At 40.1% G+C, this 14,057-nt stretch overlaps 2 protein-coding genes across 6 annotated transcripts in view; one reads left to right on the forward strand and one right to left on the reverse strand.

Annotated features, from left to right (window-relative positions):
* Positions 1 to 10,527, reverse strand: part of DNAI4 (dynein axonemal intermediate chain 4) — a 40,737-nt gene extending 30,210 nt beyond the window's left edge. The window contains exon 1 of one of the 3 annotated variants that reach the window (XM_034433255.3): positions 10,184 to 10,527. In XM_034433255.3, the coding sequence (XP_034289146.2) occupies positions 10,184 to 10,236 (53 nt within the window). In that variant the 5' untranslated portion in view covers positions 10,237 to 10,527. Of the gene's footprint in view, positions 1 to 9,662 lie in introns of all 3 variants that reach the window. The other 2 variants (XM_034433257.3, XM_034433256.3) reach the window with 2 other exon arrangements.
* The window catches only part of MIER1 (MIER1 transcriptional regulator), an 81,241-nt gene continuing 77,693 nt past the window's right edge, over positions 10,510 to 14,057 (forward strand). For 2 of the 3 annotated variants that reach the window (XM_034433251.2, XM_087891093.1), the window contains exon 1: positions 10,575 to 10,834. In XM_034433251.2, the coding sequence (XP_034289142.2) occupies positions 10,826 to 10,834 (9 nt within the window). In that variant the 5' untranslated portion in view covers positions 10,575 to 10,825. Of the gene's footprint in view, positions 10,835 to 14,057 lie in introns of all 3 variants that reach the window. The other variant, XM_034433252.2, reaches the window with a different exon arrangement.

A 14,057-nucleotide genomic window follows, 5' to 3' on the forward strand; every position in this document is an offset into this window, starting at 1 on the left:
CAAAATGCAACAGCTCAGGCAGTTCTGGATGCTAGTTTCTCAGGACATATGATTCCTCTGCTTTATGGCTGCATTAGCTGCCATGCAATTCAAGGGGCTGGTGGTTACCTTTAAAGTCCTTCACGATTTGAGACTAGGGTTCTTATAGGACTATCTCTCCCCAGTTGTAACTCTCCCATTAGATGTGTCAAAAGCAGCATACTTGGGTCACAAGGCATTAAAACATTGGCTTTGTTGTCAAAATAATACTGATAATGTAGGCCTGCCCACTTTTTATATTGACTGTGTGGTATTCAATTCTTGGTTGCTGTATGTTATTTATTTTTCATTATTGATTGCATTTTAATTGTTCTTATGATGTTTTAATTGTTAACCATCTTCTCTAGAGTCATGTATACAAGAAGAGAGGACATTTATTAGTAAATCAATTCTAGTTGTTCTATGACTTTGTTCTATGTGGGATAGATAGGATATACTTTACACATCTTCACTCCCAATCTGAGCCCATGTTATGAAGCTGTAATATATTGATCCATGATAAAAAAAGAGCTGCTCTTTATTTTTTTCTTCCTGCTTGGCTTTTTGTAACAAGGAAAAATTGATAAGGTTTATGCCATCAAGAAAGTATCCAGAAAAATTAAAGAGAAAATTAAATTTAGAGCTTTTTTATTTAAAATTATTTATTGGAGAATAAAACTTTTTCATTTACATTAGTAAGATGTAAGATTTTTATATTATATTGCATTTTACATCAGAGGACTGTATATAACTGTGATGGCGAACCTATGGCACGCGTGCCAGAGGTGGCACACAGAGCCCTCTCTGTGGGCATGTGTGCCGTCGCCAGCTGCTCTTCCAAGTTCTGTTGCGTGCATGCGCGCCAGCCAACTGGTCTGGTATGCATGTGCACAATGGAACCCGGAAGAGCAGCTGGCCGCTGCGCACATGTGCACCAGCCAGCTGCTCTCTTCTGGGTTCTGGTGCTCTGGCACACGTGCAGGTGCACTCCAGTTTCAGCACTCAGTGCCAAAAAGGCTAACCATCACTGGTATATAGTATCTGATTTATATTCTAATGGTTACTTTCTACTTACTTATAAACATGACTTATTTTTTAAATGCATTTGAGGCAAATTGTTTATAAATGCATAAATAAAAAATCCAAAGAAACAAGTTTTATATAACAAACATGCCAGTTCAGGAATCATATCCGAAGATAAGCATCTTCTCTGATTGTTTCTTCTGTCATATCTGTATGATACAGTGTATACTTTCTTCCTACAGATCTTGCACTACTGGTTTTATGTATTTGATTTTTTAAAATCCCATTTTTATTACTTTATATGTATCTCAAGGCTGCAAACATACCTAACACTATCTCCTTTTCCTATTTTCCCCACAACAACCCTGTGAGGCTTAGAGTAATTGGCTCAAAGTTATCCAGCTGGTTTCTCATGTCTAAGGCAGGACTAGAACTCAGACTCCTAGTTTCTAGGTCAACGTCTTAACCACTACACCAAATTGGTTAGCAGATGAGCCTATTTTCTGAAAATTATATTATTTCTTTTTGTTTACTTTTTCTGAAGATTGCTGCCTTCCCAAACTAATATTGCATGTTATAGTCATTAAGATTCCCATGTCTTTTATGTTTATCACATTTTAACAGAGGCTATGATACCTAAAGCAATTTCAGTGGCAGTTAAGTTGTAGATTTTCATTATATGACTGCATCAAAAATTCAGAATAGCTTAAGCAAATGCAGTTCTTCACTTTCAGCAAACAATTTGCAGTCCAGTTCAATGTATCTTCCAATGGGGCTAGCATCCATATTATGCTATTATCATAAAAGAGCAATTTGTGAGTGTACCTATGATATTTAAATTATGTATACAAGTTTTGCCTTCAGCTGAGAATTCCCTTTTGATTAATATTGTTGTTAAAGGCTGCTTCATTTCCTTTTACATTTTCATTAAATGTTTGCTAGTTAGCACTGACATTCAAAGTCTTTTTTATGTAACTCAAGTCTGTGTGTTTCTTCAAGAGTCATATCTTTCAAGTGAAATAGGGCTAGATCTATTCAACCCGTTTCTGATGGCATTTTGTAGTTAATGTTCAATTCAGTGAAACTTACTATAAAGCATGCATTTAATAGTTAAATAGTTAAAACAATTTTACTACCAAGAACATATTAATTGGATTGGGTTGAGATACTCTTCATTTGCTCCATATTTGGTTGTGGAGACATATGTCAATTATTGAAGCAATGGAATCTATAATTACAGTGAACCAGTTTTGAAATGAAACCTCATTAATCAAGGCTACCAGATCTGACCTGTATTAAATCTAGAAAAGCACTAAATATCGGCAGAAAATATAAAACACTCGTTTTATGCTATTGGTATCGCAAGATATTTTCAGGCAAAATTTGATAGACTTATTAGTAATCATTTAAAAAGATGAAGGTGCAAGTTAATACTATTAATGCATATGGCAGAGGCGAATTCATGTGCTACTTTGCTCATAGTTGGCTCAGATTTGGAATCAGAGCAGGGGACCGATAACGAAGACCCAAACCCAGAGACAGCTTCAGCAGTACCAACAACGAGCAGTCAGCTGAAGCACTACCAGACAGATTACGTCTGAGTAAACAGAAGAGGTAGGGCAAAACAGCAAACAGCAGATACAACTGCCATCTGAAGACGACAGTGCAGAATGACCACACCCTCCCAATGCAGAAGCTCAGTAGGGTGCAAAGAGAGTGGAGCAAAGGCTATGTTCCTTCAGATTCTGAGTTCCAGCACTTTCTTCCTCTTTTCCGTTTTGTGAAAAACTTATCAGATCGGATCAGGCTATTGTAATTCAAACACACTGAACAAATACAGAGCTGAAATAGACACACCTTTCCTCCTATTCCTGACCCAATAGATTATCAACTAGTTTTATGCCTCAGTTAATTGTTTTGCATTTTTACTGCACAGAACAACACTAGCAGAAAACCAAAAGGATGAAAAGAACAGAATCCAGATGATGATGAATTTCTACAAAAATGGGCAATATTTATCTTTTCTTAGATATTCAACTGGGCAATTTGTAAGTTTTTCCGATCTGCTTGCTTTCTGAATTTGTAAAATTCAATTTTATAAATTTTACAATTTGTAAAAGTTTTTTGATACGAGATCTTCATTGGGCAGAAAACTGGTGCTGGAATTAAGACTATCCTCCTCATTATAATTTAATAGAAGACTTCGGGGACATTATGCTGCAGGCCTTTTAATGTTTACACATCGTTTTTAGGGTTTTTTATGGTTCTGTAATCCCTTGGGATAGAGTTGGGGAGGCTAAATGGAACTGAGCATTTACTGGTCAGATGCCCTTCCTGATGCCTATGTGGAGTTCACAGCAGATATTTTCTCTGTGCACTCCACAAACAACTACCACTACTTAGGATCAAACTCTCAACTTTCTGAGTGGGAGGCAAATGTCTTCACCACTAGGTCACCACACCACTCATATATAGTTTTTAGTATTTATATAACTATGCTTTAGGCTGCCTAAAGCCAATTAGGAGTGAGCAGGAAATAAATTTGCTAAATAAATACAGACAGACTTTATGAATAAATTTTAGCTTAGTACTGTATTAAGCCACAGAAGAAGCAATTTGGTTCAGTGGTTAAGATGATGGCCTAAAAACCAGGAGACTCTTAAGTTCTAGTCCCTTTTTAGGCATGAAAGCCAACTAGGTGACCTTGGACCAGTCTCTCTCTCTCAGCCCACAATGTCAGTTACAAACCAGTCAGTCAATTCCTGTTGCAACCAATGGGATCAATTCAGTTAGAATATAGAATTATAGGACTGGAAGGGACCTTGAAGGTTTTCTAGTCCAACTCCCTGCTCAAGGCAAGAGCTTACATCATCCCAGTTAAATGGTTTCCCATCTATTTTTGAAAATCTCCAGTGATAAAGCATCCACAACTCTGGGAGGCAAATTATTTCATTGATTAATTGTTCTGTCACAAAATTTCTCCTTGTATCTAGGTTGGATCTCTTTTTAATAAGCTTCCACCCATTACATCTTTGTCCTCACCTTATGAAGTGGTAATCAAAAATCATACATTTTATTGTGCATCCCAATTCCATGTCATGTTTACTTACTTGTGAATTCCTTTAGGTTACAATTCTACTACCTAAAAAAAGCTACAATAAATTTCAAAGTAGATGTGTACTGGATTGAAGTTATTCAGTGGACACATGCTGTTGACTATTTGCAACAAAGTGTTCTGTGATCACGCCCCAATATCTTAGCAATTTCAGAAGTGCTGCATCCCCCTGAAAAAACTTTTACAATTTTTCTTTTCAGAGTCAGTTAAAACTTTTTTAGCCCATTTTGCCTGAGGAAAAGAAGCTGCCTAATAATTATGCACACCTTGATATAGGGTGTTGATCTCCTTAGGCCAGCGGTCACCAACTGGTGGTCCATGGACCACTGGTGGTCCGCGAGAAAATGTTGGTGGTCCTCAGAAAAAATATTTGCATTTTTTATATTGCACTAAATCAGGGGTCCTCAAACTACAGCCCGTGCTTTTTTTGTGTGGGTCGGAGGGAGGCAGAAATTCCAACTTGGGGTCTGCTTCAGCCTCCTGGTGCAGGGCTTTGGGCGAAGGCTGGAGGGAAGCACCACTGGTGACAAAGAGCCGGAGGGCCTTGTTCCAGTGGGACTGCACCATTGCCTGGAACTGGCTGACCATCTCAGCCCACTGAGCCTCCGGGCGCCTGTACCTGGCCTTGACCTCCCACAGGTCTTCCCTCTGTTTGGAAAGCCTATGCTTCTAGTCCTCAGTGAGATGCTTCTGCTGAGCCTCCTTCTTGGTCAGATCCAATTTGAACTGAGCTGTTTTGCCAACTCTTTCTCGTGGTGGCTGCTTAGCTCCAACAACTGCTTCCTGTTGGGGCCCTAAGGAGCCCAGGCGGGCAGGGGAGGAATGGCTGGCAGGGGAGGAATAGAGGCTGTAGAGGCTGGTGTGGCGCCCCTTGACGTGACTGGTATCGAGTTGGCCATGCCCACCCAAGTCACATGACCACCTAGCCACGCCTACCCAGCCGGTCATTAGTCAGATCATATTAGTGGTCCGCAGGATTTAAAATTATGAATTTAGTGGTCCCTGAGGTCCGAAAGGTTGGTGACCCCTGCCTTAGGCCACACCTCCCTGATTACGCAAATACACATCACCTGATCTGCTTATATCCACTAAGCCTTCAAGTTTATACAGCTTGGAGGTGGAAAATATGCATACAAAAGATAACATGGTCAAAATACTCACTTGCCTAATAATTGTGCACATGGTGTAGAGCAGGGGTCTTCAAACTTAAACACTGAAAAGAGCCATTTGGACCTGTTTCCCACAGAAAAGACCTGGAGCAACAAAACCTGGGTGTGCGTGGCCAACTCGACGTCACTCATTTCCACCAGTCACATGACCTCCCTAGCCACGCCTATCCAGCCGGTCATTAGGGCAGAGCCAGTTGTTAAAAAACACCGGGAACCACAAAACTCTTTTGATCTCTCTCTCCCCTCCTCCCCCCCTCTGTATCTCTCTCTCTCCCCCTCTCTCTGTATCTCTGTCTCTGCCCCAGCTGCTTCTCCATCCCCTGTCGTCTCCCTTACCTTCTTAGGCCAGGCAAGGAGTGACTGGGATGGGGGGCAAGGAGTGGGGCCAGCCAGTGGTGGGATCACCTGACAGGGAGCCACAGCAGAGGTCCCAAAGATCCGCATGCGGTTCCAGAACCACAGGTTGCTGACACCTGGTGTAGAGGCTAATGTATTTGATTGACATCAGAGAGATCCAGTTTATATTCCATCTGTAGCCACGGCTGCTCATTAAATGAATTTCAGCCCAACTTACTTCACAAGGTTGTGGAGAAAAATAATAATATAGAACTCTTATGTATTGCCTTGAGTTTTTGAACAAAGATGGGATATAGATACATATGCATGTTTGTCAGCAGAGAACAAACACATAAATCAATAAAAAATATCCAGACCTTTCTTCATGCACCTTAAAGTTATTGCTTCTTTAAGAGCCACATGCTGAGTCAATTCATCATTACAGAGTGAATAAGAGAGAGAGATTGTGAGATTCACTGGGAGACTGCACAGAATATTTAAAATCAAGATCAAATAACTGCAGCAGCAACCCAACAGAAGTCAGTAGTACTGAAACAGCCAAAACTTCCCCAAATTACATTCATTCAAGAGTCATGGATCCCAGATTTTGGTTACTCTCTCTATATTAGCCCATTTCATGTATCTGGTTCAAAAATTGTTGCCTTATGATGTACCGTTTTACAAGGTAAAAGTTATGACAATGAGCATTTTAGTGGTATATAGCTTAAGAGTCTCTAGATAAGATGCAATTATTTTTCCCCCAAAGTTGACTGAGAATTGTAATAGTACCCCCATATTTCAGGAAAATGACTTGTTTTTTGCCTGTTATAAAACGAAAAGATGCTAATAAGCAGAATGTATCAATAACCCACAATGATGAATTAAGTGTCAGTTCAGTGCCATTTACTTGATAGAGCTAAGAAATATAGTCAAGTGTCCTTAACAGGCAGCAACTACTACTAAAACAAGCTGAAAATCCTAAAAAATTTCTAACCAGTAGTAAGACAAGTCCAAATCATTTCAATTATTTTTTTCAAGTCAATCTAATAGCATGGTGATAATACGTAACTCTTATTGAATATTATTTACAAGAGTGATGGCAATTCAAGACCATGCTAAATGCAGGCAGGATTAAGGGCTACCAAGTAGGCAAGGCTGTGGTGTTGTCATTTTAAGGAGTTTTGAGTGTCTATTTTAGGGTAACACTTTAATTTTGATTTTAATTTTTTCCCTGCCCAAAATTGAAAAAAAAAATTGTATTATAGTCAGTTTTCGGAAATCATATATCACTGCTCCAGGAATCACAAGACTGTGATGTCCAATATATACATGTGCTCTGGTACAGGTGTCCAATATATATAAAAAAAGTACATTGTATACAGTCACTTGATAGTGAGATGGGCGACATATAGTATAGATTAAATAAATAAAATAAAACACTTCATGATTGTTTTAAAATAACCTGCCACTTGTTTCAGAAACAGGACATTCAAGCATACTTCAAACATTACATGAATAATTTAATTTCATCTCTTTCCTTCATTTTCCTGTAACTACTTTTACTTAATTCTTTCAAATACATTATTTGACAACTATGCAATTTCGAAGGCAGCATTGCAATCAGGACCAGAAAGTCCAAATATTAAACTTTTAATTTGATTTCTACAAAAACGTTAAAAATGGTTTCAAAAGATAATATAATTATATAGACCTCTGGTAGAAAACAATTTACTAATATAATCAAAACAAACCTACAACCTAGTATTTTCTTTGTATAGGTTCCACAAATATCAAAAGTAATCCCTGAACAAATTAGGTTTCAGTTGCTACCAAGCTAATCAGCAGAGTTAAATAATAACTCTTAAACTGAGCTGAAAGACAAATCAGTTGTGGAAGTCTATATTGCAACTAACAAGCAAAACTAAAATAAATATGCAGTACAAAATTTGAAAATTGTTACTAAAAAGCAGTGGGATCAAATCAACTTAATGTATAATATAATCAGATAAGACACTAAATTCTCATATTAAAGATTTATTTATTTCAGCACATATATAGTCATCCAACTCAAACTATGTGATTCTGGGAGGGAAAGTTACGGAGATGGGAGTAGTTGCAAATTATTTTTTATTTCTGTTTTGTATTTTATCCCTTTTTACTGAAATATGATGTGAACATGCCGTATGATAACTAAATAAGTAAGTTGCAAATTAGAGCCAGTTTGGCGGTTCCATCAGGCTAGAAACTGGGAGACCACAAGAACTAGTATCACCTTAGGTACTAAGCCAGCTGGACAACCTTTGGCCCATCACTTTCTCAGCCCCAGAAAGCAGGTAATGGCAAACCAATTCTAAAACATTTCCAAGAAAACTACATGGACTTTCAGGCAGTCATCAGGAGTCAACACTGACTCAAAGAACACCACCATACCAATTGCAAATTAGGGATAATTTTTTATGGCATATCTATGAAACACAATGTATCATGACTTGCATACAACAGGATCTAAAGATATATCTTTTTAAACTTCCTACTCAATATCGGAAATGTCTATAACATTTTTCAAATGTCCCTTCTACATAGTTGGTAATTCGTAGAATAATTCTGCAAGAAGACACATTAAGACACAATAAAACCACATCCTGGATTTCAACATTAAAATAACAGATTGTACTGCAATGCACTTTTATATTATATTGCACTGCTTTCATCTTTGCATTTACAGTGCAACATTTTATGTCCTGTTGGAAATCCTGCTGAGTTCAGCAGAATTCAATCTTATGCATATTTATTGGAGAGTGCAATAGTTGCATGTAACTAGAGACTGTCCCACTGAAATCAGTAGATACAAAACAGGCAGTGCTGGGATTTTTTTTTCTAATGGGTTAAAGCACGGGTGTCAAACTTGCAGCGTCATGTTGCCATCAAATGACATTTCGTGACTTTTTCCCATTCATGGAGCTGAGGTGGGCGTGGCCTATGTGTGACACATCTGACCCATGGCCCACCAGTTTGACACCCCTGAGTTAAAGGGTCTTCTTTACAACCTTAACTATGTTAAAAGCTCTGGAAATTTTCAGCCACCAAATGTCAGAAAACCCAGGCTGCTTTGTTGGCACTGTGTCACCAAACTTTGGTGGCTCAACTGATACAGTTCTAAGAACTCCAAAAAGGAATTTATTTTGGTTTGGGAGGGGGGGATGGTTTGCAAATTGCTGAGTCCTAACCTGAGCCCTCTTCCCACACGAGCAGAATGGCAAACCATAAATTAGTCGCTTCAGTCCTTGTTTCCTATGACACTTGCACTCTTGGCTCTTTTCACTACTTAATCTTTTAAATATACAGGTAGTCCTCAATTTATGACAATTGAGTCCCAAATTTTTGTTACTAAGCAAGATAGTTGTTAAGTGAGTTTTGCCCCATTTTACAACTTTTCTTGCCTCAGTTAAGTGAATCATAGCAGCTATTATATTAGTAAGACAGTGGTTAAGTGAACTTGGCTTCCCAATTGACTTTGCTTGTCAGAAGGTAGCAAAGGTCAATCACATGATTCTGGGACACTGCAACCTCATAAATATGTGCCAGTTGCCAAGCATCCAAGTTTTGATCATATGACCATGGAGATGCTGCAACGTTCTAAGTGTGAAAAAAAAGGTCACGTCACTACTTTCAGTGCTGTTGTAACTTCTGTCATTAAACAAATGGTTGTAAGTCAAGGACTACCCATATGAGATAGTATACAGGTAGATCTCAACTTACAACCACAACTAAGTCCAAAATTTATGTTGTTTAGTGAGAAATTTGTTAAGTGAGTTTTGCCCCATTTTACCACTTTTCTTACCCCATTTGTTATGTGAATCCCTGCACTTGTTAAATTAGTAACACAATTGTTAAGTGAATCTGGTTTCCCCAGTGACTTTGTTAGGTCACAAAAGGTGATCAATTGACAACTGGGACACCGCAACCGTCAGTTGTCAAGCATCCAAATGTAAATCATTTACCTGAGTATGCTTCAATGGTCATAAATGTGAAAAACAGTCATGTCACTTTTTTCAGCGCCGTTGTGACTTCGAACAGTCACTAAATGAACTGTTATAAATCGAGGACTAGCTGTGACATAATAAATAAATGCTTCAAAACTAAACACTAAACTAGTCCATCCCCCTGCTCAAGCAGGAGATCCTATACGAGACCACACTGGGGGCGTTGGGGGGGGGGGATACCGGGCGAGCCGTGATCGACTCTTCCCGCCTTTCAGAAAGATAAACGGCAGCGATAACCTGCTCTGGAGTGGCTTTTGCGCTTTCCCCATCACGAGTCCCCCTCTTCCTGCTTCTTTATCCCCGCGTATTCGCGATACGGAAAGTGGCTGCGGCTATACTTATTTGACCCAAGTCGGGAAAGAATTTGGGCTCCATTCTTTTACCGCGGGGAAAATGCGCGAAAGTAAACGTGCGAAGAGAGCGCCGAAGGAGATTGGGAGGGGGGGGTAACTTTGGCGAAGCGGAAGCTTTTGACTCACCCCAGCCCATCTGGGCGGGTGGGTTGAGTCGCTGTTTTGTACAAGGTGCTCATTTTTTTTTAATAATAGTAAAAAAAAAAAAAAAAAAAATTGGGCGGCCCCGCGTTACGTTGTGGAGACTCGTCGTCCGCCCAGAGAAGTCGGGACCTCGGCCCTGGGTGTGGACTGCGCGTGCGTAGTTCGTTTAAAACACCTTTCCCCCCCCCACTTCCAAACGGCCCCAGTCCCCGAAGAGACCGTTTCTCTTCTCGTGTTCGGGGGGTGGGAGGAAGGGGCGGGGGGGGGCGTGAATGCGCCTTTCGCGAGCGCGACGCCGGGAAACGGACGCCGCCGTCTCGTGACTGAAGCGCTCGCGCTGGCAGAGAAAGAGAAGGGCAGGCAAAGCGAGGAAGCGGGCGGGGGGAGCGGAGAGGCGGTGTCGCGGGCGCGCCCACCTCCTTTGCGCGGTGACGTTGGGCCTCTTCCTCCCCCTGGTGGCTTCCCGCTCCCTCCTCCCTGCATCCACTGCTGCCGCTTCCCAGAGCCTGTGACCCATCGCCGCCGCTGCTCCCGCAACCTTTCCGTGCCATTTCCTCCTCTCCGCCGCGGCGGCGATGTGATTCCCCTTCTCCAGGCTCGGCCCGCCTCAGCTGAGCGGCGAACATGGCGGAGGTAAGTGAGGGAGAGTCGCGAGTGGCGGCGAGGGGATGGAAGGGAAAGGAGGGGAAGGAAGGAAGGAGGGAGGGAGGGAGACGAGGAAGAGGAGAGGAGGAGGAAGAAGAAGAAGAGGAAGAAGAAGCGGCGGCCGGTGAGGGAAAAGACATAGGAGTCGAGTCTCTAGGGCCAACCGGGAACTTGTTGCGCGGCCGCTGCCCTCCTTTTCCTTTCGCTTCCCCCACAAGTTAGTTACGGAGATGGGAGGAAGGTCCCGAGATGGGCCTGGGTGGCGTCTTGCGCCTAGAACTCGCGGGGCCCCCGAGTCGGGGAGAACGACCCGGCCCTGCGGGACCCCGGCGTGGCGGGAATGTTTTTGGGCGAAGGGGACGAGAAACGTTGACATGACCCTTTCGTTTCCTTCTGGGATATGAGAGGTGCCTTCCTGTGAATAGGAGAAGAGAAAAAGGCTGCTGCTTTTCTTCCTGTTCGGAACAGTCTGGATTCACCCAAGTTGTCCCTTTATTTGTTTCCCTCCCCCCCCCACCTTCAGCAGAAGAATGGGAGATCTGGGGAGACCCAAAAGCTTCGTAGGGCGAGTTGGGGAGTCAAGAGAGGCTTATTTTGCTGAAACGCCTTTTCTCTCTCTCTCTCTCTCTCTCCCCCCCGCTTCCGATGGTTGGGTGTTTTAGCACAGTCTTTGAAAGTCTTTGAAGTGGGGAGAGCTCTGTGCTGCTCCCGCATTTGGCAGGATACTTTCTAACAGGTTAAGTTCTTGGCTTGTGGACACTGGAAAAGGGCATTCTCGGGTTGGGCTAGGCTGGGCTAGGCTGGGGTTTGTAATTTGCCAAAACTGTTAACATTTGTCGCTCCTCCCCCCCCCCCCCGAAATTCAGAAGCTCAAAATGGTGTTTTAGACTCTCACGGTAAGGTTGAGCAACTTATAAGACTTGCTTAAGGTGGTTGGGTGCTGGAGGTGGCAGCACCTGTCCAGCTTTTGGTGGGCATGTAAGCTAGGCAGGGACTGGCCTTGTGAAGAGTTGGATGGAAGGCCACCAAGGGATACCAAATCTACAGGGTAGAAAGGAAAGTTAAACAAACAAACAAACAAAAAATCCAGGAAAAAAAGCAATAGCAAACCATTTCTGTTTTGCTGCCAAGAGAAAAACATATGGATGTAGTTGAGCTTGTATAGGAAAACTTACTTTAATCCTTTATACTACCATATTAGCCTTTGATTGATTCCCACAAGTAATGGGTATTTTCAAAATTGATAGTATAGTTTACTGACATTTGAATATTTTTTAAAACATTGATGTGTTTGGGGATTTTTTGGTACAAGGAAAACCTCTTAAAATCTCTTATCCCAGCTTGGATGAATTACTTATCTCAAAAATTGATAACCTGTTTTAGCACATGTCTTTCACCACTCTTCTGCTTAAAAAGTGTTATAATTATTCCGTGTGGAGCCAAACAACTACAGTGCTTTGATGCCTGTGCTGCCCTCACCTTTGCTCACTTAAATAAGATTGTGTCGGTATGACATTTTTGTTTAAAATGATACCAAAAATGAAAAGATTTAAAAAAATTGGTCTATATTTGCAATTATATTAATATGTGAAAAAATAGGGAAGCTCATCTCAGGACAGGCGAGATAGCAGTTTTCAGATATCCATCGAAATGATAGAAAACGAGAAAATCAGAGAATATTAGTTGAATATCATTTTAGTTGAGATTCAGAAAATGAAACCGATTAGTTCCATGAACATGTGGCTCATGTTCAAACTTGCCTCTTTTCGCAGTTTCCTTTTTGAAAACTTAATGGTTTTTACATCTGTTTGATACAATTGAGTTAAAATGGGTATACTTAATTTTTCTTTGTTTCATTACAATGTTGAAAGTTGCTTCTGTTTTAGTAGTAGCTTTTGCTTGCTTTTCTTTTCTAAATACATAAAACAGTACTACCTTAAAGTTTATCATTTATAATTCAATTTTTAATAGTAGGGCTGACAACTTACAGTGAATATGTCCTATTGTTTTCTGGAGTTTTGTATCTACTTGTATATCTGTGTTAGTTTTATACTTATTTAGTCAGTTTTATGCTGACTAAATAAAGTTTCTATTTTATTCTAACAGAATGGTGAAAGTAAATTCAATCCAAAATTGGAGCTCTTAATTATATGCTAGAGGAAGAAATATATGCATACACATGGACCATATTCTACATTGCTTCTGAAGCAAGACTGCATTTTGTAGTAATGATCACTGCTAGATGATCAGGCTATCTAATGATTTTTCTTTTCCTCAGTTTACTCTCTTGTTATCAGAGGGATTCCTAAAGTAATTTACAAAGGAGTATATTTTTAAACAAAATCTTTATAATCAAAACCCAATAAATAGTATATTAAAAATAGAAACAAATTGTAATGATTTCATTAAAACAAGATAAAATATTGAAGCTTTTTTTCCTTTAGGGACACACATGTTTACTGAACTCATCAAAAATTCTCCAAATCATTACCTGATCCAAATAAAGAGGCACTAAATAAGGCAAGCATTTCTGGGGAAAATATTTTTGAGCAGTATTACCATAACAAAAAAAATCCTCAAATATGCATGAATGAGAGTATTAATAATATTGCTAGCTATTAATTTTGTTTCAGTAGTTTTAAAATTATTCAAATAGCCTTTAATTATCAAAATATTTTAAAGACCAAATAATCTGATCATGTAGTGGTTTTTATACATAAAATTAAGCTATTGATTTTTAACTGAGAAAAGGTGTTGCATTGAATGCAAAGTCATACATTGTTTGGACCTTTCTTGTGGTACAAATTTTATACATTGTATTGGGTTTGCAAAGCTAGTTGCTTATGTTGTAAGAAAAAAAGCAGGCTTTTCTATTTTTCTATAGTTTTCATTTTCCCAGATTAATCAATAAACAATAAACTAAACTAATTTTTTCCCATTTGAGTAAACTAACAGGAAAACTACATTTGTAAAAGTTTTCAAATTTCTAAAAGCTAGTAAAAGTTTTTACATTTTGTAATAAGTTTAGATCAGGGGTGAAATGCTACTGGTTCGCACCGGTTCGAGTGAACCGGTAGCCGCAGCGGCGCATGGTTTGGTGAACTGGTAGTGGCGGCAGCACAAAGCTCTGCCCACCCCCCCAGACATCATTACTTCCTGGTTTTAACAGGAAGTAAAAACAGGAAGTAATCTGTTTTTGACCTTCTGAAAA

The sequence above is a fragment of the Pantherophis guttatus genome, chromosome 3 (assembly GCF_059756535.1).
Source record: "Pantherophis guttatus breed Tessera chromosome 3, ASM5975653v1, whole genome shotgun sequence".
Classification (NCBI taxonomy): domain Eukaryota; kingdom Metazoa; phylum Chordata; class Lepidosauria; order Squamata; family Colubridae; genus Pantherophis; species Pantherophis guttatus.